Here is a 26390-nt window from a genome sequence, read left to right on the forward strand (position 1 = left end):
TTGCCCAGATCGCACAGAGTCGCAGGGCAAAGAGCATACGCAGAGATGAAAGGTATAGATCCGGTTAAAAAAAATGGCTAAATAAACCGAAACTGAAATAAGCAGAGAGAAAATAACAGTAAACTGCAAAAACACTGTATACCTCCCAATCTGAAAAATGACGCAGCTAGGGCTACCGGAAACCTTTTCGCGTGAAACGAAAGGGGTTCCTCACTGGAACAGATGCTCCGAACGCAACAGAGCAGTCCTCTCGGCCCGAAAGCAGTCAGAAACAGCAGATCTAGGAAACGACAGTCGCATGCAGTTCTACCGGCTTCAGATTTGGATCACCAACGGACGCGGCCCTCAAATAGCTCTGATACCATGTAGGAATTTACAGGGTAAGTTCCTCAGAAAGAACACCAAAAGGACACCGCTCACAACCAGATCACAGATCAATACACCAGTATTTTTGACGTGGTTAAAACCCTCAAAGAGGGAAACAGTCCACGGCCTGTGCCAACATGGCTACTACAGGCAATTTATTAATCAAAGAATGAAAATTTACATAAGCTTCTCTCATGCACGGATTACCCGAACAATGACCCTCCATGCGCTTTAAATAGAACTCATGGACCAATCGGGTGTCAAGCCACGGATCAAGTGTCGGTAATACCGAGGAGAGAATGAACCGTCGAATCACTACATATCGTGACCGTCGGATTGTAAGTTACAAAATGTACAACGGTAAAGAAACACACTTTACCTAATTCTATACCTAACTCTACACTAGACCAAGTTGAACTTAACTATATCCTATGTGTCGGAATATCCTAACAGTCTGGAGCTTCTCTGATGAACTTGTACCCCTTTTGCGCTAATCATATGTCCCAAATAAAGGATTTTCGTCAACCCAAACTCACTCTTGGATGCCTTGGCATAAAGACATTGTTCTTACACGATGCTCAAAATTTGATCCAAATGTCCCAAATGATCATCCCATATCTTACTATAGTTGAGAAGGTCATCAAAGAATACCAACAAAAACTTCCTTAACCGCTTGTTGAAGATGTTGTTCATGCAGAATTGAAAGGTAGAGGGGGCATTGGTTAGCCCAAATGGCTTGACCAGAAATTCAAAGTGCCCGTAGTGGCATCATAACATTGTTTTTGGCACGTCTTCCTCTCGAACCTGAATTTGATGATATCTGGATCGCAGATCAATCTTTTAAAAATACACTGCTCCATGTAGTTCATCCAATAATTCATCGATCCGAGGAATGGGGTACCTGTTTTTTATGGTCTTCTTGTTCAGTGTTCGGTAATCGATACACATTTTCTACATGTGATCCTTCTTCTGCACCAAGACCATGTGCAATGCAAACGAGCTTAAGTTGGGTCTAATATGACCCATGGCTAACAATTCCTAGATGGTTTTTTCTGTCTTGTCCTTGAACTTCTTTGGATGTTGACACGGTGTGGTGATCACATGCTTAGCTCCTTCTTCCAATTCAATAGTATGCTCAAATCCTCTTTTAGGAGGCAATCCTAGAGGAATGTCACCAAACATTGAAGCATGCTTGTCCAGTACTTGTTCAATATCTATCATGTATTGTGGTTTGTCATTGTCGGAATTTTTTTGGGTCATAACCGTACATTTTGTCACGTATGTTATATCCCCATGCCTGAATAAGGTTTCGATCCCCCTAGTTGACACGACCTATGGACCGCCATTTGGCATGCCTCTTAATATAACCTTACTACCATTTGGTGTTTTGAATTCCATTTCCAACGCTTGTTAGTCCATCGTGTGCTTGCCCAACGAACACAACCATTGAACCCCCAATACCATGTTGAGGTTTGCAAGATTTATTACATAAAAATCACTAGTAAAAATATAGTTATAGAGAGTTACACTCAAAACTGGGATCATTTGCGTGCAATCCAAGTTCTACCCATCCGCAACTATCACATCCAATCCCTCAAATTCTTTGGTGGGAAGTCCCCCTTTAACCACTAGTGTTGCATCAATGAAGTTGTGCGTGCCTCCACCATCACTTAGGGTTGTGATGCATTGTCCCTTGACAACTCCCCTGACCCTGAAGGTGTAATACTGAGGCATATCCGAAAAGGTTGCAATCTTAACCTGTGGTCGTGTTTTCTTTTCTTCGTTGGTCCTTTCCTCTTATGGTGGTTCTTCCTTGGGGTTGTTAGGATTTTCTTCTTCCCTTGCTTCCTTATGCAGTGGCTCTTCATTGGTAATTGGAATGGCCTCTTCTTCTTCTTCGTTGTCAGAGAGCACTTCAATGTAGTGAATCTTCCCTTTTCCTAAATAGCGATGTCCAGGATCTCATGGTTCCCTGCAAGTAAAGCATAGCTTTTCTTCACCTTAGTTCGTTTTGTGCTTTCTCATCTAGTCTATCCCTCTTAGGCCCATCATGTTGGAAAGACTTCTTCTCCTTATCATTTGGTGGAATGAAAGGCCTGGATGGAGCCTTAGCTTTAGCGGTTGCATTTCTCATGACTCGAATCTTCTTGATGCCTTCTTGAAGAATGGCAGGATTGAATGCCCTGACCCATCCTTGAAGGGGCTCAACTAATGCTTCAGTGAAAAGCATAATTGATCGCTCTTCAGATATATCTATCACCATAACTGCAGTGTGCTCAAATTATGTAATAAACTCTTTATGTAACCTAGTTTGTTTAAGTAGTGTCAGTTCTCCGAAGTGGAGGTCTAGGTGCTTTCGATCGAATCTTTCTATTAACCTTTGCGTAAAATCTTCATAAGAAGTGATGTTAGCATGTCCTAGAGTTACTAGACCATGATACCACCACTTGTGTGCTTCTCCTTCTAAATGTAATGTGGCAAATTGGATTGTGTCTACTTTGGCCATAGGATTGGGACTAAATTAGGTGTCCAATTTTTGCACCCAAGGCCTTGTTGTACATTTAGATGATCCATCAAATGAGGGTAAAGGAAGTTTACCCACCTTGCAAGCTAGTTCTCCATTAAGTTGTCCCCGGGGCCTATTCCTGTATCAAAAATTGTTGTACTTGTTGAAGGTCTTGGTTGCTCGAGTATTTTCATCCAATATTGCATAATCCTGATTTGATTCAATTGCTTCTTGTGTTGTTGGCACATGATTATCTGTGAATTGTGGTAGAAGTGGTTGGTTGCTCTTTCTGTTGTTTGCTTGGTTGTTGGGCTGACCAGGATTATGGTTCTTGCTTCCCTCCATGGTAGTTCTATTGGTGTCATCTTCATTTGTCTATCTTGTGAAGTAAGCAATCAGCATTGCGATTTGTTGCAGCCCTTGGGTCAATACATGTCCTATCTGTTGTTGGCCTTGAATCATTTGTTGCCCTTGTTGATGCAATTGTTGATGCATCTGTTGTTGTCCTTGTATCGATTCCTGAAGTAGAATATCGGGGTCACGTTCTCCTTACCTAGTTCTTTTTCCTATGGCAGAACAATGGGCATTCCTCTTTTTCCTTACAATGACATTGCTTGTATCCGTAGGAAGCGTGCACTTCTAGGTTTTTCGCCCAGCTGACCCAAAACTTGCCCAATAATGGGTATTTTGGGTTTTCATCTCCTTTAATGAAGGACTATAGGCTACTAAGTCTGATTTGTCCTTAATTCGTAGAAGACATTACATATAAAGCATCAGTTTTGTACCACAATTGTTGAAGGCAATTTAGGAACTCCTTCCTTGGCTAGTTTGGAGGTGTTGAGTCTAAATAGCATTAGCTTGGGCTAAGGTGAGAGTCTGCACCTACATTGTGTGTGTCCATCTACCAAGTTGCCAAGACCTTAGCAACATAGTTGATTTGATTGGTAACACCTCGAAACATAGTCTCCACCATGCCATAAATCCATGTGCTACCTAACAAACTTAGGTGAAGTGATGCTTTACACAAGTAAGGCTCCAATGCAAGGGCACTCCACAGGATGTGTCCAACATACCCCCTCCAAACCTCCAATGCTCCTCATATGCCATGGTATTCCAGTTGGTTCACTACCCCAAGTTGAACACTGCCACAACCTAGGCATCCCCAAGTCAACTCCATGCCCCCATGCAAGCATGCCAGCTACCCAATGTTGTTTATGGCTCAAAGCCCTCCTATAGAATGCCAAATGCTTCTCCTCTAATGCAAGGCATTTCCCAAGCAAGTAGCCTCCTCCAAGTGGCCAACATGTAGAATATCACCACGCTATCTAAACATCTACGCTCACTAGAAAAATGTCAACCAAGCATCCATTGAGGTCAAGCAACCACAAAGTAAACCACCCCTGTAGTGCAAATTCAACATAGACCATGAGATGGAGACCACTTTCAAACAAACCCAAAAGCTAATAGAGATGGAGACCATGGAAGACTTCTTACACCATTATGAGGCACATAGCCACATCAAGAAGGGAACAACATTAGAAAACAACAAGTTGGAAGCAGCGTTATAGGAGAACCAAGTAGAGCCTACAACAAAGAGCACAACAAGGATGATGTGAATCAAAGTCAAGTTGTCCATAACCAACCAACCTTAGTAGATTGAGAATCAAGTATTCACTACTTTCCTCCAACTGATTTCAACAATCAAAGGTGTTAAACATCCCACATAAACCCCAACAATGGATGAAGATGACATTAGTAAGAAGATGAGATAGTGAACATCCTCTTGTTCTGATGAGTGGTAACTTCCCCACACAAGGCCAAATCAAAGTACCTAGTTCAATTTGTTATAATATTAGGTTCCCGTTACTAGATTTTTCGCTTCGACCCCTAATACTAGGAGAGCTTCAGTTGATTGTTCCTAGGCCCCTCCAAATATTTACCTACCCAAGTCCATTTATTATTGAGCATTCCCCAAAGGACATTATCAACTGAAGCTACGTGTCAACGACCCAACCCATAGCAGTACACCCCCTTTTTCGCAAAAGGGCCAGCACCTAATCAATGTGTCTGTGCTATGTCCAACTATCATCATCAGCTTCACTTCCAAGATGTTATGTAAACCCTTTATGCATGTGTATAATGTAAATAATCTCAACAGATTCGTGTCATGTATGTAACGACCTAGGTAAACCTACTTTACTAGTGATGATCTCCATTCTAGGAGGTTTTTTGTCTCACCGAACCATTCTCGAATGGTCAACAGAGTTTTCGTTCAGTCTTACCCCAAAGTTGGAATGTATTTTCTCGCTAGGGTCTTAGGCAAATCTTAGTGTTCTAGATCGATTTTATGTAAAAGTAATTTAGAAATAATCCTAACTATTTGGTTAGGTTATTTTATTACAAATTGCTTGGTTTGTTGGATTATATTTGTGTCACAGAAATGGATAGTCTGTGAGGGTCTATTACAAATGGGTTTTCCCCTTTATGATGTAAAAAATATGAAAATCATGATGTAAAGTGTCTAGAGGGTTGGAAAAATAATGTATCCCCTCATAGGTTAATTAATTAAATTTTCTAGCAAAAAATTAATTAAAATCCTAAGCCCAGAATTTAATTAATTCTAGGTCCTAGGTAAATTTAAATTCTCCAAAGGCAAGATTTGTCGATCCTTAAAAATTAAATTTTAAAAGATCTCGAGACTAAGGTAAATTAATTATTTTGCCAAAATTTAAACCTTTGATCCCTAGGGGTTAAGTCAAAGTCAAATTTTGGGGAAATTAACTCAAAAAAAAAATAATTTTTGAGTTAATTAGAATACGTTTAATTGAAAAATTCGAATTTCCCCAAATATTTAAATATTTTTACAAATGAGATTAAAAGGAATTTTAATCTTCATCAACAGTCGAGATTACTTTGACGAGGATCACTCGAACTAGCCATTGGAGGATTTATCTTTAAATAGGAGGTCATTTGTCAGTCAATCCATCCGACCTTTGAGTTGTGTCCTTAGCAAGAAGTTCTTGTGTAATCATTTTTTGGATAATAAAGAAAGACTTTGGGGTTAAGTTTTGCTGGTGTTACTCTTCATGGGAATATTGTAAGATGTGTTGTTTTCATGCATAATTTTTTCGAAAGCCATTGATGATAGCTTCTAAAGAGTGATTTGAGTACAGGTATCTTGTTCAGTTGTTGGGGTTTGAAAAATAATGTAAATTTTGAACGTAATAGCAGGTATCTCTATTTGTCTGAGTTTTATTATTATTTTCTCGCTCTATTTTTAATGATTGGATCGAGTTTTGCAGGGAAATCTAGACTTTAGATCCTCGGGCATTGGGGGAAGTTTTCAGTTGGACCAGCCAACTCCTGATCCGTGTTTTCTGAGGAACCCAGCAAAATTAATCTCGAGCTTATCATAAGATATTTTTTGGTGATGCACGAAGGGTTTCGAGTTAGCACCTCCTTAAAATTTAAAAACTTAGTTTTTGTGCAGGAAATTAATAGATCTGCGTGTTGCGAGCCTTAGATTATCAAATCTGGGAGCGGAGTTGGACTCGTAGTTCAAGGGTTTAATTTTTTATAAATCTGGAAATTCTTATAAGGATTTCAGGGATAAATCTGAAGCAAAGGATAATTTCTGGAAATGTTTTAAAGAGTTTCTAGGCTACCATTTCTTTGCTGATTGGTTTCTTCGATTTGCTGCTTGAGTTTTTAGGTTAACTACAAAATTTCGATATTTTATTAAAACCCTTATCCCTCCATTACTCCAACCTTCATCTGTTGCCTGAGATTTTCCCATTGTCTACTGTAATTTTCAAATCTTTTGTTCCTCATCCTCGAAACCCCACCAAAATCGAAGCTCCTTCAAAACCCAGCTTCTGCTCCTCCATTCATGCATTTTCGTTGCCATTACTGCCATACTTTGTTGCGTTTCCCTTCCTTTCTCCTGCAATCTCCCTTCCCCGTCGTTGCCCAAAACCCTTCTGCTGCAGTATTCCCGCAACCTTTTCTCTGCTTGCATTTTCTAAGTGGCTCCCTTCCTGCAAAATGTTGCTCCTTCCCTGCAAGTAAATCCGAGCTCTACTACCTGCATCTAGACTTCTCCTCCGTCCAACCCGCAACCCTCAAACCCATGTCCGCGTCTTCATCGTTGCCTGTCAAGCTCCCTTTCGTTGTCTCAACCTGTTGCGTCCTCCTCTCCTCCCATCTCCGCCGTCGACCTGCACACAACAGTGACAACAAAAAAAATATGATTTCTCCTAGCCCTTTTTTGTTGTGTGTTGTAATGATTAGGGTTAGTTTCATTTTATTTACAATTCGATTCATTCGACTTTTTTTTTTTTATTTGTATTATGTATGCGTTAGGTTAGGTTAGGTCTTTTTTTTTTTTATTTTTTTTTTAGTTTAGTTAGTTTCCTTTTGATTTTGATCTTTTTTTTTTTTAACTTTGGTTGAATGATCAATGTTTTATAAAAAATAAAAGAATAAACAATTATATTTTTGGGTTTAGGTTTCATTTTTAATTTCTTTTCCTTTTTTATTTTTGTTTTGTTTTCATTTTAAAATTTTTGTTGTTTTGATTTTTATTTTTTATTTTTTGCTTAAATTAAAAAATTTGAAAAACATAAGAAATCTAGAATTTTAAAATTAAAAAAATTAAAAAATCTAAAAAATCTAAAATTTTGGTGACTTTAGGATGGCTAAGGAATTAAAATAAAAGAGGATTTGCGCTTTCACATTAAAAATTTTAATATGGCCTATGGCCCATTAAAATTTCAATTTATTAACCCTTTTGATTTACTTTTGTCATATTAAAAATTTAATTTCTTCACTTACCACATTACATTGATTGCCTAAGGGATTATTAACATTCAAATTTAAAGTTCCTTGGTGTCATTGGTGTTAAGTGTAAAATTTTGATTTTTATGGTATTGATTTCTCTATTGGCAAGTGCAATTAATGTTTTTAAAAAATTATATTGCCTATTGGAAAATGATAAATTATTCTAGATCTGAGCTATTAATGAAAATTATTTTAAATCTAGAATATCTTACATGTTAAAGTTTTGAGCATTCACACTTAATTGTTCATGATCATCGCTTTGCCACATTATAAATTTCTCTGGGTAACTTATTTTTATTTAGTCCATGGTTAATTGAATATTAAGGGACTGGTCTATAATCATTTCTATCTTGTGGTTGTGTCTTGGTCATATTAGTGTTTAACCAAGACTCATTCACATTCATCAAGTTGTCCATCTTTAAGTCTCCTAGAGCCTGTATTTCACAGGCTATCCTCATTCATTCACCCCAAGGACTACCCCCCTTGACTTGTCTAGGAGAAAGTCTAAACGGAGTGAGTAAGAATTAGAGTGACATCGCTTACTCTAAGCGTTGTCGTGGTGCCGAGACACTTTGTGCGACCACAGTATGAAATAGTACATTCACATTGTGATGATGACAGTAATAGTTCCCCAACCTCTACATCTATTTCTAGTACGAAATAGTGTTTCTCTCATTTTTTATAATTTATCGCTATCCTCTCACTACTTTTTTTTCATTTGATTTCTTTTGGCACCTACCCGTTGTCTTGTGATTCTTACAGATTATACATCCAAGTCACTTGACATCCCCTTCAGTGAGCCTTGGCTCAAAGATGTCCTACCTAGAGCATTTTTTGGAGCTGCAAGACGGCCTCATCATCCACCCCCTTGTATTCACAGGCACTAGATGCACTCACTCAAAATCCTACTGGGAAGTTTCGAGTCGGCTCCCATCGACTTCGAGTAGAGACGGATTACCATACACCATGATCCATTAGGATCTACTAGTACCACGTAATGGAGCCAAATATCGAGATGCACCTCACTTTTCGATGCCCCATATACTATGATATCAAAGGATGATATCATTGCCTATATAGAGAGTCCGGAGAATACCTCTCTACCTCCTTCAGATAAACTGATCAGAGATGCCTGGACATTTTCATCAGGAAGATATTTAGACATAGATCTCAGATCCTACATACCTTACCTCACTCGTGGATGATTTGTCCAATCTCATCATAATTTCAAGTTGATCCGGCTAATCAGGGCAACAAGCGACAAGTTGACTTCCAAAGGTATTTCAAATAGTAGAGCAAAGAGACATCGGGTCTCCCCCCTAGCCCCCTCCCTTGGGAGGCTAACCAACACCCTTGAGCCTGTTGCATAGGTGTTGAAGTGCACATCAGTTCACTCACACCCAGAGCATTAGAGGGTTTAGTACCAGACAGTTCCCAAATAGCCCCCCCACCCCCGCCTCCACCCCCACTTGACAGGTTCCTCCCCAGCCCCAACAGAGCAGCCAGAGACTTATCCAGAGCTTCTTTCCTTTGGTTTCAGATGTTAGGAGTATCCATCACTCCTACATCCCCGTAGGATCATGCAGCAAGCTAGCGCAATTGTTGCCCCCTTGCCATCGGCTATCAGACTCGAGCACTCTTAACATCACCGACCTCCAACCCTGCACTTATTCACTTAATCTTCTACATGATCTGGTTATATACATGTTTATAAGGTTGTTCTATTACTATATCCTTCTTTACTTCATTTTATCCTAGATTTAGCTTTGGCATTTCCTAGGAGTATCATTTGTACTCCGATATTGTACTCACACGGGTTGTATCCTCCTATCCCATTGACCTGTTACCCACCACCTATGGTTGACACGCATAGGAGAATTTTTTCTCATACATTGTCTTCAGTCGGCAGCCTACAGCCACCAGATAACTTGATGTGCCATCATCTCTGCCCCTTGAGCCAGCCATTATGCACCCTCGCCCATCTGTCATGATTGTATGTTTGAAAGTGGGCCTTCCAAGCCCAAAGGTATGGCTTTCACTATGAAATTGGGTATTTTTGCTTACTTATCATGGACACTTCTGGGCATGGATTAGTGGGGGGATTTGGAGGAAAGAATGGGCTTGGTTTGTACTCATGTCCCCTCATCCAACTTGGTGATTAACCTTGTATCCTAGTCCTATGGGATCTCCTTTATTGGCTACTAGCTTTAGGAGTGGCATTACATGGGAAACCCTGATTTTGGATGTGTGGACCCACTTTCCAGCGTCACATACATCACTCCCTTCCACTCATTATAGCCCATTTTCACATATTTCCCATCTGGGTCCACAAGGAATTAACCTCCCCCACCCCTTGTCCACTCTTTGGGTCGGCCCTAGAATGTTCCCCCGAAGGTTGATGCAACTAAAAAGAAAGTTAAAAGTATAAATTGGCTACTTACAACAAGAAATGTATCATAAATTGCAAAAGATGGTCAAGACATAAAAATTTAAAACGTGGCAAAAAGCCAAACATCAGCTCTACCTTTATCATGGCCATCACTCTGGTTCCTAGGGCCCCTATGTGAGGCCCCTGCATCATTAAGGAACCCATGATTGTCCCTAACCCCTGTGGTCGATGAACTACCCAACCTTAAGGGGGTATTCACTGCTATACTAAGTTGCACGAAACAGGGAAACGGGTACGAGTTTTCGAAACGAGCACGGGTACGAAACACGACCTCCCCAAATTTTGAAAACGGCGAAACGTATATATATATATATATATATATATATATTAAAAAAAAAAAATATATATATATATATATATAGATATATAGATATGTGCAATCATAAAGCATACATGATACATTATAATTTATTACATTTAAACATTATGATTAAATTTACATCACATTTACTCATGAATGATCACATAATGAAAATAAAAATATCGAAATATCCAAAAGCAATCTTTATTATATATCCAAATGTCAAAATCATCCTTTATTACATATTAATATATGAGGCTGCATGTACAATAAAGACTATAAGGCTGCAAGAACTATAGAGACAAAAAACTAATCCTCATCATCATAATCCTCATCAAAAATAGAAGCAGTACAATGCTCAACAGTGGATGGTGGTGATGAAGAAGATGATGGGCCAATTCCACTTCCAGTCTGGACCTCAATATCCAGGGCAGCAAGAGAGAGATCCAAATCAGGACTTTCTGCATCCACATCCCATTCTTTAGAAGGACCAATGTTATATTCTGGACCCCTACGAGATGCAAGGTGAAGGTTGGAGTGCACATAAACAAGATCCTCTGCCTTCTGTGAGCCCAACCTATTGCGCTTCATAGAATGAATAAAACCATAAGTGCTCCAATTCCTTTCTGCTGATGAAGAGCTTGCCACTTGTGAAAGAATATGAATGGCAAGGTTTTGCACATGTACATCATTTGCTCCATGACAAATCCACCACTTAACTGGATTCATGGTGCTTCTCTCCTCCAAAGCTGATATATCTGCATAATCATCTATTCCTATAGCAAAACTGGCAAATTCTTCCTTTACCTCCCTATGTAGATGAGAAGGAAACATTCTCATAAGGGCTTTTTTCACCCCATTAGCCACCTCTCTATCCTTATGGGGTGCCTTCCTCTTCCCATTGCTTTGAGAAATAAGCTCCTCATCATAAAATTCGAGGTTCAAGGCATGTGCTAAAGTGTGCAATGGAGTGTTGAAATTGTTCCACCTATCAACAATGATTTTCTTGACTAAACCAGCAAAATGATCATCAACAAACAAAAGTTGTGGAGACTCTTGCGAAATAATTTCCATAGTTTTCTCAACCATGGAATCCATGCCATCATATACCTCTCCTAAGAAAGGTTGGTCAGTGTCAGCACTCCAAAGAAGCTCAAATGCAGGGGTTGTGAACTTTAGCAAGAAATCTACCTTGCTCCACCAATCCTCATCAAGGCACAATCTACACACCATATATCCTCGCTCTGAATCTGCTTGTCTCCACTCAATCCAAAGTTGACTCCCCACCATAGAAACTAATGCATGCTTAACCTCAACAAGGCGGCGCAACATCAGGAAGTTTGAGGCATATCTTGTCTCAACAACTTTTAACAACTCCAATTTGGAGTGCTCTCGAAATATGCCCTGAGATTGGTGGTGGTTGGTGATGAATTTGACAATCTCCCTTTGCTTCCCTTGTGATTTCCTTTATCCAGGAAACTTTGTTGTCGATCTTCTCTAAGATCAAATTCAAATTATGGACAATGCATGGTGTCCAAAAGATGTGGTCATACCTCCTCTCAATAATTAAACCTGCAGCTTTGCAAACTGGTGCATTATCCGTGATAACTTGCACCACCTTGCTAGGCCCTATTTGTTCAATAGCTTTTATAATAATATCAGCAATAAACTATGCATCTTTTACCTCTCCTGAGCAGTCTTCTGCCTTGATAAACATTGCTACTTTGGGGGAAATGGCAATGATATTTATCAATGGTCTGTGCCTTGTATTTGTCCATCCATCTGAGACTATGGTAACCCCAGAGCTACTCCAGGAAAAACGAATTGGTGATAAAATATCCTCCACAAGCTCCTTCTCATTTTTGAGACGTTGAGATCTGACTTTCTCATAGTTGGAACCCTTGTACCCTTGAGGAGCTTTGTTAATTACCCTTATCATATCTTGCCAGTAAGGAGAGCGAACAACATTGAATGGGATACCACATGCATAAATGCACCTAGCCACTCTGGAATCAGTTTCTTCTCTCGCTTGCACATTCACCAATTTAGCAATTCTGCTATCCTGAACTGAAGGGGATGCCCCTCTGGTATTTTTGGGTGCTGGTTGTTCATGTTTTTGAGTGGCACCGGCTCTCCTCTTTCTTGCTTCAACTACAATCCTTCGCTCAATGTTAAATAGAGCTTGAGGAGTAGCTTGAGTAAGCTCATCATGCCTTCTCTTAATAACATCCGCCTCACCTTGCTCTCTTTGATATGCCCTCCTTGCCAATGGATCTGTTGTTTTTGTGCAACCCACAACCCCCTATCCTCCTCCATGCAAAAGATGTGCCTTTACTCTTGGGTAGGAGCCCTTGTATGAATTATTGCAAAGATTACATAGTCATTACCATGAGCCACCACCTCCACATTTTTGAAGCTTCTGAACATGCCTCCAAAGAGGCTAATATTCAGCCCTTGGGTTGGCCCTAGGGCTTGAACTTGAAGCTGCACTTTGGTTGGAAGCCATTGCTGCAAAAATAAATCAAAAAAACAAATCTGTAAATAAAAAACGTTTTTCATATTTTTGACAGCATAAACCCTCGAAAAATTGAAGAAATAGTAGGAAAAAACTAAGAAAATGAATGTTTCTTACGCAAATTAATTTTCTGTAGTTGAAGCTACCCCAAAATGCCAGAAAAGACGAGAAATATGGTTGTAGCTAAGCCAAAAAACCAAGAATGTCGTAGCCGGAAACTCTGCACTCCAAATCTATTGTTGAAATCTCTTTTTCTTGCTGCTGAAATCTCTTGCTCTTGTTGCTGAAATCTCCTTTGTTCACTGTTGAAAACACCCTAGCTGAAACCACTGCTCTCTTCCTCTCTTCTCCTTTGCTAAAATCGTCAGTCTCCAAGAGAAACGACTTGCTCAACTGTGTGATGAGAGAATGAGGCGAAGGTCCTTTTTATAACTTGAAAGAGGCATCTAGAAGCAGCTAGAAGCCACTTTAGTCACCCAATTAAATAATAGGAAACAAAATAAAAAATAAAAAATTAAGAAAATGTCAAATTGCGTGGGGAAACTCCGTCGTAGGCCCGGAAACTCGTTTCCGGCTGTACTAGCCACGTTTCCTCCTCGAGAAACAAGTCGGTACGGCTGAAAACGAGGCCGTACCGTACGGGTTTCCTCGTTTCCGTTTCGTTTCCATTAAAAACGGACCCTCTGCCCATGTTTCCTGCAACTTAACTGTTATATCATCCACATCATGCTCTCATTCCTGGTATGCCCGAGTAGTTATAAAAGAAAAATCAATAAAAGGAAAAAGGCATATGAAGAAGGGTGGAAAAACCAAAGGTCGGGGTAACTCATGTACCACGATTTCTCCCTCCTACATCTATACACCCATGTGTGCGCTTCGCTTCCTATAGGTAGCCTTTTACCATGGCATGTGGCTTGGAGCCTCCCTTGTTTACCCACTCCATTCCATCATTATTTCATGTGACACCTGCCATCTAACGGACGTACCATGGACCTGTCATTCCCTTAGAGGTTGAAACCACCTAATAGTGTCCTTGATTAACCTCCCTCTTGAAATTAGGGACACTTGTACATTCTAAACCCCATTATGGAAGGGCATGCCACAATGAAGTGCCCACTTGGTTGCTTGATTTGTAAGCTCATTTGCTCAATTACACTAATGAATTGTGTCTGGCATTGGATAAAACAACACTCCCCGTGTATTTCGCAACATGGACTAGACGCCTCTCGTGGATCCTTATCTTTGGCGATGCGATCGTTGACTAAGACTACGGGTTTTGGTCTAATGGAAATCGTGATTTCCAACAAGTGGTATCAAAGCGTAGGTCACGAGCTCGATACACACCCGACTCACGTTGGGGGGAAGATTGTTGGGCATTGGATAAACCTACGCTCCCCGTGTGTTTCGCAACATGGACTAGCCGCCTCTCGTGGATCCTTATCTCTGGCGATGCGATCGTTGACTAACACCTACGGGTTTTGGTCTAACGACAATCGTGATTTCCAACAAATCGTTGTACCAAAAGGCGAGGAGATGCATTGGATCTTATGTAGGATTGCAGATGGGTCTTCATCTTGGGGTTTGGTCTCCCTATACAGGATCCAAGCCCTCCAAAGGGCCTTCATGGCTTTTATAGGGTGAGCGTTGATAGCCATGGGCCTCCACTATAGCAGAGAGTAGATAGTCACACCATGGGATCCCTCAGCACTACTTACTGTTTGCTTGTGTACCACTTGTTCGATAATGATGATGCACCTGGACCACCTAGCCCATCCGGCGACACACTTGGCAGTTGATCCAGGCCCAGGTGGTGTTTTGTCTCTCATAAGGAGACAAAGGAGGGCTTGCATCATTATTCCAGCCCTTACAGATGGAGCACATGCTTGATCGATTCAGTTGGAGACCCATGAGGATGTTCTTTGTGCCCCCACAGCCACTTGAGAGCACCACAGGTCATTTGCTTGGAGATCAAGGGGCCACCCCCTTCATCACTGTTATTGGAGCCCTCCTACTCATTTTGGCACATGAGGGACTTCATTTGGCCTTCCAATGGCCCTTCTAGCTATCTTTCTATCATTTCGGCCCTCTTGAGAGGCTAATTATTCTTATTATGGAGCTATTTGGTGGGCTTGTCCACAAAAGTATTGTTATTTTGCACATTATTTTATTATACGGGCATCAGTAGGCTAAATTAGGTTATTTGAAACCATTAGAGGATTGTATAAATATAATAGAGGTGTTCTCTCTCATTCATCATCACTTGGATTTGGACTTGTCTCCCCTAAAGAACTTAGACCTACAGTTTGGACAAACCTTGGAGCTTTTAAATGAATATTGATGTTTGGATTAACTTCACACTTCTTCTTGGAGCTTCCATTTTGCATCTTGGATGGATGGATATACTCTTTCCTTGCCTTGTAAGTGCTTTATGATGCTTATTTTTGTCATAATAAATGTCTAATGCATGGGATTTTCTCTTGTTGTAATTGGATGTGCCTTAATTAATGTGAAGTGCTTGGAGCATTCAAAATTGTTGGGATTTTTGCATGTGTTACTCCTTTGACAAAGATTGAGTGAATGTTCCTAGGGAAATAATTGTGTAATTAAGTCCTTGAAACTCCATCTTGATATTGTATTGGAATTTGGAAGTATAAAATTCTTATGGGTTTTCATTTGCCGTCTTTTGTTAGGATAGCAAGGTCCCTTGACGTCTCCTTGAAGCATCGAAGTTGCCTTTGTCAAGGTCATTTGACTCCATTTCTCCCAAAAAGCAAGGCACTGATCCATAATCGATTGTTGATCACCCTTTAAATCTTTATTATTTTTTCTTTGATTTTGGCCCTAACCCTAGACGGCTTGACTAGGGCATCAAACGATTTTCTTTAGAGCCATCCATCTGAGATGCGAATTGGTGGGGGACTATGGTGTTGTCCCCACTTCTAGCCCTTCAAGTTTGAAGGCAATCCCATGATTGGTTTTGGAGAAACATCGAGCCCTAGCCCCAAAAGTGTTTTGGCCTAGGTCTCTGTAGGTTAGCGGCATTTCAAGGGGTCTATTGTTCTTGAAAACTCAATGGAAGTTCATCTATTATTGATCCCTCTTTCCCCCTTACTTGACTTAGAAATTTGGTTGAAGATTACCCCGAAACCCTAGGTCTTGTTTGGGTGCCCTTGGGCTTCTTTGTGGTCCCATATTTCCATCATTCCTTATCTCACAAGGCCACTTAGAAACCTTGTTTCTAAAGGAGTCTTAGGTCTAGGACATTCTTCATTAAGGAATACCTCTAACCCCTAGGTTTGAGTCTCTCTTGAGCCTTTCTTAGAGAGTCTTGTACCTTGCCCCTAAAGCAAACAAGCCTATTATTTGAGTGTCTCATGTGAATGGGCTTTAGAAATCACTATATATCCCATCATTGACTTACTCCTCCTTGTGATTTCCTTTATACCAGGACTCCTCCCATCGGTGAAAGTCCATAAAGAGCAGGGGACATCGACTGAGGTGATAATGGTTCATTGTCCCATTGTTGCCACTTGGCCAAGTAGTTACACCTTTGGAACCCCTCCTAGGACCCCTGCTAGATTGAGCGGTAACATAACCTATTTATGGTCATTCGTTGGACATTAATAGACTTATCTTATCTTATCTTATCATGCCAACTCTCTCTCTCTATATATATATATATATATTTCTCTCTCTCCATTTGAAGCATGAGTGTTCCTTACAGAAAGAATCAGCGATCAGGAAATGAGATCATAACACCAAACAAAGGTCAATTTACTTGAAGCTTATAAATGATGTCTTTTCTCTTACTAATAAAATAATACATATGAACTTTTCCCATCAGTCATCTTAAACAATAAATTAATACTCTTAAAAAAAACATAGTTGCAAAGAGACACATCCTTAACATGCAAAAGACAGGCAACCACACAAGACCAAACCTTATTCCAGTGCAATTTTGTATCTTTCATTAACATTTACTCATTTGCAGAATATGGAAATACCTCATCTGACCATGGCCTACACCATGATATGTCTCATTACCATGCTGATATTTCCCTCCTGAAGTGTCCCAATCTCCTCCACTATTATGACCACGAGAAGGCGGTGAAGCAGGAATGTGTCCTTGTGTATATCCTGTCTGAGGCACAATCTCAAGACCGTTTGACTTCTGCAAGTGGATAACGGCAAATCATTATTGAATAGAAAGCATAATCATAGACATATCCAAGGGCAAAAGGTAGCAATGGAGCACACCGATGGTTGTAAGTGATCACTATTTGGATGGAAGGGTGATTGTGGAAGATAAGGAGATTGATACACCGGGTCTGCTCGCCAAGATGTCAAATGATACTGGGAATCCTTCAACTTAGCCTGCATAAAACATAATTCACTAAATTATACATATTGTCAAACTGTATCAACCATTATAAAATTTGCAGCATCCCAAAAGTCTCGAACATTCATTAATGCTCAATTATACTACCAAATAGTTCTGGAATAAATTAGGTCTGCTTGTTGCTGTGTCCAATCAGTTTAACAAAAATAAAGTTGATCATACATATTACAGATGTAAAAATTAGCATTTTAAGATTGGAATTGGCCATTTCAACCATAGGCAGCAAGTATTTTGATCTGTTTGTTTGCAAGACTGAACGATAGCCTTCAAGAAAATAACAAAATAGACACTGTCTGAGAACGTTATATGTTCTGTGATGAAGTCACTTGCCTTTAAGGCTATAATCAACACCCAGAAATGTGAATAACCAAAATGAAACATTTGCAGATGTTAATATTCTACCAGAGTGCCAAGCAACACACCCCATCTCGAAGCAAATAGCAATTGTTCAATCACATGCCAGCTTATGACAACAATGTGAGAAAGCCAAACCTGTGCCAAATTACCATGAGAAGGCCCAACAGGCCAGCCAACACTTCAAAAAGCAGCCAAGAAGCTAGGCCAGACTCACAAATCCCAGAAATAGGCCTAGAGAATGGAAAAATCAGATCATGGGTTGGCTTTAATAATCAACACCCGGAAATGTGAAACCCGAATGAAACGCATGCAGGTGTTACGACTTTACCAGAGTACCCATGTAACGCACCCATTTCCAAGCAAATGGCTATTGTTCAAGCATTTGCCAGCTTACAAGAACAATGTGAGATAGCCAAATCTGTGCCAAATAACTATGAGAATGCCCAACAGGCCAGCCAACACTTCAAAAAGCTGCCGAGAAGCTTGGCCAGACAGTGACAAATCCCAGTGATAGGCCTGAGAATGGAGACATCAGATCATGGGCTCGACTTTAATAATGAACACTCAGAAATGGGAATAACCAGAGTGAAACACTTACAGGTGTTACAACTTTACTAGAATGCCAAGAAACACACCAATGTTCAAGCAAATGGCAATTGTTCAAGCATGTGCCAGCTTACAACAACAATTTGCGAAAGCCAAACATCTGTCAAATAACCATGAGAATGCTCTGTTACCTCTCATGTCAGCATGGGTATATGTATATTTTTGCAGTACATTTCACACAATTGTAAGCCCCGGATCACAAGTTAAAGTCATGTAACAACCATGTGAGGCTGTGAATTAGGTGTCCTAGAACTTGTGTTTGGTCGAACCATGACCGGTACCATTGGGTTCATCTCTAGCTCCTTCGATCCTAGATAGGATTGCAGGGCCTTGGATGGGCTTATATCAGAACTCGTGATTTTAGAGGAACCTGCCTTTTGTAGAGGTGATCACCGATGTATGCGGCAATCCAACCCACATTAACGTGCGCCTATGTCTTTCTGAATGGTTATCATATATAGCATCTGTATGTGGCCTTGGCATTGGTGTAGTATCCCTCAGACAGTTCTCATACATGGCAGTCTCACATTGACAACTTTACATATCTCCCAAGGCAATGCACGTTTGCCAATGCAAGTGGTCCCAAAATGACAAAAAGTCAACTTGGTCTCATTTTGTTCATTTTGACAAGAGGATGACATGCCATGTAAAACTTTTCCCATCAAAAAAGTGGCATGTTACGGCTGGTCAAAGATGCCCAAACAAGCATTACAGGTTTCCAGGTGGCAGAATAGGGTCAGCATTGGATGGTTTGAAGAATGTGTTACATCAGAAATGGTCCACAAAAAAAGAATAACAAAATCAAAGTCTCAAAATCCTTAGGTTCTCAGGGCATTAGAGAACCAACAAAGGAGCATGAAAATGCAGACAGGATTCGTGATGTGGCAATGCTAGACAGGATATGAAAATTTGAAGGCATACCCAATATATCAGGAAAGGTTTCAGCAAACCCAATGTTTACTTTGTAGCTTTGGAAGTTCTTTTGCATAGCCTGGTGTCTTGCACGCAGAAGAAGTCCTCTCTAGGCGGTTCTTTGAGAGGAGCAACTAATACTATATCCTTCCTAGGTTTTAACTTAGGAAAAACTACAATGATTAATTATTTAATTAATGTTGACTTTGGGCTAATGTTTTTCTAAGGATAAATAATTAATTATTTAAGTGACTTAGATCTAATCTCCACCATTGATCAAAGAAAGCTACAATTTAATCCTAGCCCTTAATCACTTTGGAGATTAGGGAATGGCCCTTGGAGAAATTATAAAGAAATCCTATAAGAGAGGATGAAGAGAGAATTACAGTGCCATTGTTGAAAGAGCGATTTTCTCAAGTGAGTGGGAGACTCAAGGACTGAAGAGAAGGGAAATGAATTGCAGCAGGGGAATTTAGGGAGAAATTTTCAAGGAGGCCGAGTCTAGGAGAGGGATGCCAAATCACTGAAAAGGCGGATTGAGTTTTGGGAGAGAGACTGAAAGGGGCCAATTTTTCTCTAGTGAATAGGGGTCGTACAAAGGGAGAAAGGGGTTAAGTTAACTGGTAGAGGAGGCTAATTTTCTATGGCCAAAATTGGGCAGAGTTCCGGAAGAGCCGAATTCCTTGAGGCAGATTTTCCAGATGGGACGAATTTCAGGTTCCAACAGATGTAATTTTTCCATGTATTCTATGTGGGTCTAGGCCCTAATTTTCCTGAGTAATATAAAGTGAAGAAAGATTGTTTTGGAAAGAACTTTCTGTTGTAATGTGATTCATTTCCCTATTTTACTTCTGCTAATTTTCAAAAGTTAAAATACCAATGATTTTATTTTCCAACAGTTTTCAGATTATATTGAGTAAATAATTTCTTGGTATAAAAGAAATGTTGAGGTATAAATAAATCAGATTCAGTTTTAGAAAATTAACATGGTATCAGAGCTATAGAAACTATGTGGGGGAGATCATACAACCCAAGGGTTTTACAACATTGAATTATTTTACCAGTAAAAAAAAAAATATTTTGCAACAAGGGTTTTGTGGTTGAAATCAATCTGGTGAGATGGCATCATCAAGCTAGAGATTTGAAGACAAGTTGGAGGGGGTTGCAAACATTTTTCCATGGAAGGACAGGAACACCAGTGTTTTGATGGCAAATAGCCTATGCGAAGTTGCAGAAAAATATATGTAAGCTCCTTCAGATCCTAACAAGCAACTGAACACAATCTGAAAGATGTGAAGGCTAGAGGGTTCATATTGGACTTGGAAACAATCACAATATCCCTCACATATCAGGAAAGCATACAACTCACCAAATGTGGTTAGTGTTGTTGAACCCGTCCCAAAGTAACAACCAAAACAAGAATATGGTGCTGAGAGAGAAACAAAGAAACATAAGAATGAACAGATATGACACTATAGCCTCATACTTCAGAAGATTCGTGATGAATTGTCATTTGTTCAAGAAGCCATGGATGAGGGTGAACTTGTCAAGATAGCCTTGAGTGGTTGTACCAAGAAATGGGCTATCTTTGTAATAGGTATCCTTGCCAGACACAAACTTCCTCATTGAACCAGGTTGTGAGACGACTGCACCAAAAAGGAGATATGGGAGAGTTTGATATCTGGTGGACAATGTAGAGGTGGAAATGGAGACGAGGAACTTGCTATTGTTGGGCAAGCAAAGAAGGCCAAGGGTAAAGCTAAGCAAAACTAGAATGGAAGAGGATCTTCATAGGGACAGAAGAAAGGCATGACCAAAGTCAAGTGCTTTGCATGTCACAAGTATGGTGACTGTGTTGGACAGTGCCCCAACAAGAATAAAGGCAAAGGGAAGGAATAAATAGTTACATCTACACAAATGGACAAGTGAGCTGAAAAGTTCGAGTCATCTCCATTTGTGTCATGTCTTCTAGGCACCATGACATGTGGTGTATGGTTTGTGGACAACGAAGCTTCTCGTCATATGAAGGGATCTCATGACCTTTTCATAGTATGGCCAAGGAGCATCGTGATCTTCATATGGAGCTTGGTGATAATGCCAAGTATGCAATGGCAGGTACTGGGAGCATACAGTTCCAATTGGACTCTGGAAGTCCTATGGCGGTGAAGGAAGTATTGTATGTACCTCGGTTGGAGAACAAATTTCTGTTGATTTTGGGTAGCATCGAATGTGCTCTAGCCATGAAATTTGAAAGAGAGGCTAAGGCACATGAGATCTCCAAGACCCAGAAATCATTTGGAGAAATTCCACCCAGATGAGTTATTAAAATAATTAATATTTTTAATGGGTTCCCAAGTCTAAACTTAGGAAAATAAAAATATTAATTTGTATTAATAAAATATGGGTAAGAAAGTTCTAAGTGACGAGAATCAAGCCAGTTCTAATCTTAGCCGTTGATTAGGGACTTAATCTCGGTCGTTGATTCGTTAACAGCAAAAGTATAAGAGGAGGCTTGACAGTCAGTTGGAGACACACCAAGTGATCAAAGAATTCGATTTTCTGGGGCGAGGTTTGCTGAGAAAATCGAGTTAGTGATTAGAGTTGCAGTGAGGAGCAGTTCAAGAAGGGATTTTCATCTGAGCCTGAAGAATACATAGCAAAGAGGCAGCGGAGTGCCGGGAGAAACAGCGTAAGCCCTAGAAGGGTTGACGCATAGGCCGAAGCGCTAACGCAGAGGACGATGTAGTCTAACGCAGGTGACGCAGAAGGCGTAGAGGCTGACGCTAGGCCTCAGAGGCATAGCTGGGGAGATTATGTGGGGCAAACTGGGAGCAGATCTGCAAATTCTGAGCCAGGAGAGGGTGACGCAGCTCTTGGAGGAGTGCCGCAGTTCCAGAGCAATGCTTGGAGCAGCGTTCGTTATCCAGCATAAGGAACAGACAGAGTCATTATGGGGTTTGATCATCCGATTGCTTATTTGCCAAAATATTTGTCTCCGTTAGAGATACTACTACCGAGGATATTCTCTGTTGGGTGAGCCATTTCTAGCACCCTAGTTGTATTCACGAAATCTACTTAATAATACAAACCCTCTATATGTTGCACCAGTTTTCCCAAATTGGGTTTCTCCGGGAACGATTGTCCACAAATAACGATGTCCCTTGTGTCTGTGCTCTGTATGTTTGTGAAGGCTGCAATAGTGTTTACTTCGATGTTTGTGCAATTAAATAACTTGTTAATGTAAAGAACAAGTAGGAGATTGTAAACTAGTAATTGCAGTAGGGGTTTCTAATGTGTTAGATTCAGGAATTTTCACATGGTATCATATGTTGATTTTTGGTAGCATCAGATGTGCTCCAGCCTTGAAATTTGGAGGAGAGGCTAAGGCACATGAGATCTCCAAGACTCAAAAATCGTTTTGAGAAATTCCATCCGGATGAGGAGTTATTAAAATAATTAATATTTTTAATGGGTTCCTAAGTCTAAACTTAGTTAAATAAAAATATTAATGGGTATTAATAAAGATAAGGATGAGAAGCTTCTAAGAGACAAGGATCAAATCTTTTTTAATCTTAGTCGTTGTTAGGGACTTAATGTTGGCGGTTGATTCATCAACAAGAAATATATAATAGAAGACTTGAGGGTCATTTGGAGACACACCGGTAGATACTCAGTATCTCAAGGAAATTCGATTCTCAAGGAAGAGGAGATCAATTTCAGAGGGAGTTGCAAGGTGGAGGAAGAGTAGGGCTTCAGTAGCAGGCAGAGATCGAGGAGGAGGTGACACAGGGGCAGTGGAAGACAGCGCAGAAAGAGAGACGCAATCCAGAGGAGAGACACAAAGCCTATGCAGGTTGATGCAGAGGGACGCAGAGCCACTCAGAGCCACGTTGGGTCAACCAGAGTGACGCAGGGGTGACGCAAAAGTGGTAGCAGGGTTTCCAAAGTGTCAAATGGTCTCAGACTCCAGAGGGAAAGTCTCAGGTGTTTTCTTTCGGTTTCTCTGTAAAATCATTCCTCGTAAAAGCAATTGTTGTTGAAGATTAATAAAGCCCTCATCTGTTGCACCAGTTTTTCGGCATTGGGTTGTTCTGGGGACAATTGTCCAAAAATAACTGTGTCGATGTGATTGATTCTTGTGCAAGTATTTTTTTCTCTGGGTAATTATGTGATAACTGCAGTAGAATTTATTTTAATATTTGCTGAAGGAATTTCGTAAATAACTTATTGAGAATAATAAGTAGGTGAAATAAATCAGTTGCTACAGTGATAGAATTTCAGTTTAGAAATTTTCACATGGTATCAGAGCAAAGATCCGACAACGGGAAAGGAAAATTGATTATGGGTCAAGAGCATGATGCAGAGGCATCTACTCAAAGGGACTCGCGTAGATTTCCAGAAGAATGCACAAGGGATGAATATTCGATGTTAGCTTCCAGATTGGAAGAAGAAGTCGCTTGCCTTGCAAGCTCTGCCTCCTCGGAGGTTTGGTACATAGACAGTGGAGCTTCCTGGCATATGACAGGAATCCAAGAATGTTTTTCAGATTATCAAAAAGAAAGAATGAATTTTCAAATCACCATGGGAAATAAGGCAAAGTGTACTTCAGTAAGAAGAGGTACCATAGATTTTCAAACCAACGCAGAAGAGCGACTTCAGGTAACCAATGTGTTGCACGTGTCGCGATTGGGGATGAACTTATTTTCCGTATCTCAACTTCAAAATAAGGACTATGACGTTTTCTTCATTAAGGAGAAAGTATATTTCAAACACCCAAGTTGGAAAAAGAAGGCTCAGATTGGAATCAAAAGTAACAGGTTGTACAGGTTACAGCTAGAATCACCAATGGCACTGATAGGCAATAATGGAGACAAAAACTTGAATGAGCTATGGCACAGGAGGATGGGACACTTACACCATGGGGCTCTAAGAATTCTCAACAAAACAGTATTAGGAGTTCTAGAACTAAGTACTGAACGGGATGATGTATGCAGAGGGTGTGCTCTGGGCAAGTATGTCAAAGCTGCATTTTCCCGAAGTAACAATAGGGCGAAGAGTGTGCTAGGATTGATACACTCAGACATCTGCGGAACGATGTCCACAAAAGCTTTTAGTGGTGCCGAGTACTTCATCACCTTCATCGATGGCCATTCCAGGAAGACTTGGATCTACTTTCTTAAAACCAAGGATGAGGTTTTTAGTCGATTCAAAGAGTTCAAGGCTCTAGTGGAGAATCTGACAAGAAAGAAGATAAAAGTGTTGCACTCGGACAATAGTGGAAAGTATGTTGACAAGGAATTCACCGGTTTTTGCGCTAAGGCATCAAAAGAGAGTGGACAACTCCCTACAATCTGAAGCAGAATGGAGTTGCAAAAAGGAAAAACAGGACTATTGTGGAAGCCGCTAGGGAAATGTTGGCCAGACCACTTCAACCAACGGAAACTGGTACCAGAAATCCTCCTGAAGACAAAGCTTCAGAACAGGAGGAATCTCTGGAAGAAGAGTTGATAGATGTACCTACTACCAGTGGAAGAACGAGTCGAGAACTCCAACAGATTCTACGAGATGCAAAAGACTTCATTGGTGCACCCAGGAATAGTAAAAGGGGGCGAAGACAGCCAAACAGATACCAGCCTTAGTAGCTCAGGTTGGGGAACCTTCTAGTTTTTAGGAGGCCATTCAACATCAAGTATGGGTAGATGCTATGGTGGAGGAATATAGCTCTATAATGGTCAATGATGTCTAGGAAGTGGTACCTAGCCCTTAGGATAGATCAGTGGTAGGTTCGAGATGGATCTACAAGGTCAAATATGTTGCAGACGGCAGTGTGGAGAAATACAAAGCTAAGTTCGTGGCTAAGGGGTATGCTCAGAAGGAAGGGATAGACTACGAATAAACCTTCGCCCCAGTAGCCAAGTATACTTCTATTAGGACTGTGATATCTCTTGCAGAGCAGATGGGGCAGGAGATTCATCCAATGTTTTAAAACTCCAACTCGGCCGAGGGTCAACTTTGACTCTGACTACGACTCGGTATCGACTCGGCCGACTCGATTTCAATGACTTGGTCGTTGTAAAAAATACATTAAATATTTATTTCTTATAAAAAGACATAATTTTAAAGATTTTCATTCATGTTTCCAAACACACGACATTAGAATATAGATAGAAGACAACATATGATCAAAGTAGGCTCATGAATATATCCATTATATCAAAATGGCACCCAGTGCACTGTCCAATACATACATGATGATGATATAGAGATCAAAACAAAAACACATAACCGAGGAGGCTAGAAATGGCCTCTACAAAAGTAAACTGTGACCAGTACTACTGGCTACTACTAAAGGAGCCAAGATCATCTAGCTCAACCTCTGGATCAGAGTCAGACAGGCCAGCCCATGGCTCCTCCTCATCATCTCCAACTGCAACTATAGAAGTGGTAGCACTAGCAGGCTGTGCAACAACTACAAGCTGAGATATACGAGATATGCGCTTATGTCGTGGCTGAGCAGAGGAAGCGCTTGCAACTGGAGGACATGCGGCTGGCCCCGAGGCTGGTACAAGTGGATCAGGATTTGCATTCAACCGAACATTATGTTCGAGTAATGCCTCTTCCTGTAAATCCAAACCAAGATCCTCATCAGAATCAAACTCTGTTGGATGACTCTCCACTACCCAATCTGATGTTGGATCAATGTCTTCCAACACAATGGGATCTAAATCGGGTCTTTTGTTCAGCAATTGGTTGCGTCTGAGCCGAAGGTTGTTTTGGACATAGACTAGATCATTTAACTATTTTTGATACAAACGGTTTCTCTTCTTCATGTGAATCCTCTCAAAGACCGACCAATTGCACTCACACCCAGTAGCACTGCAAGTTTGACTCAAAATACGAATCGCAAACTTCTGCAATTCAGGACAATCGCTACCAAAAGCCTCTCACCATTGCGCTGCAAAAAAAATAGGAGTGTAATGAGTTAGCTCAACAAAATTATAAATTATATCCAACTTCCAAATTATAAACGATTTAACAAAATAAGTATTAAGAATTTGAAAATTGAAATTTTTGTTTACCTAGCTCATCTGCTTCCCTTGCAATCTTTGCTAGGTTCTTCCCAAACATACCTGTGGCTTT

At 40.4% G+C, this 26390-nt stretch overlaps 1 protein-coding gene across 4 annotated transcripts in view; it reads right to left on the reverse strand.

Moving 5' to 3' along the window:
• The window catches only part of LOC149182083 (uncharacterized), a 355894-nt gene that overhangs the window by 156194 nt on the left and 173310 nt on the right, over positions 1-26390 (reverse strand). For all 4 annotated transcript variants that reach the window (XM_089416738.1, XM_089416740.1, XM_089416741.1 and 1 more), the window contains 2 exons: positions 17234-17350; positions 16981-17147 (listed from right to left, as the gene is read on the reverse strand). In XM_089416738.1, coding sequence (XP_089272864.1) covers positions 16981-17147; positions 17234-17350 — 284 coding nt within the window. The remainder of the gene's footprint in view (positions 1-16980; positions 17148-17233; positions 17351-26390) is intronic.

Source organism: Pinus tabuliformis, chromosome 3_2 (genome assembly GCF_031772625.1).
Source record: "Pinus tabuliformis cultivar Carrire ecotype Pingquan chromosome 3_2, CPIR1, whole genome shotgun sequence".
NCBI lineage: Eukaryota > Viridiplantae > Streptophyta > Pinopsida > Pinales > Pinaceae > Pinus > Pinus tabuliformis.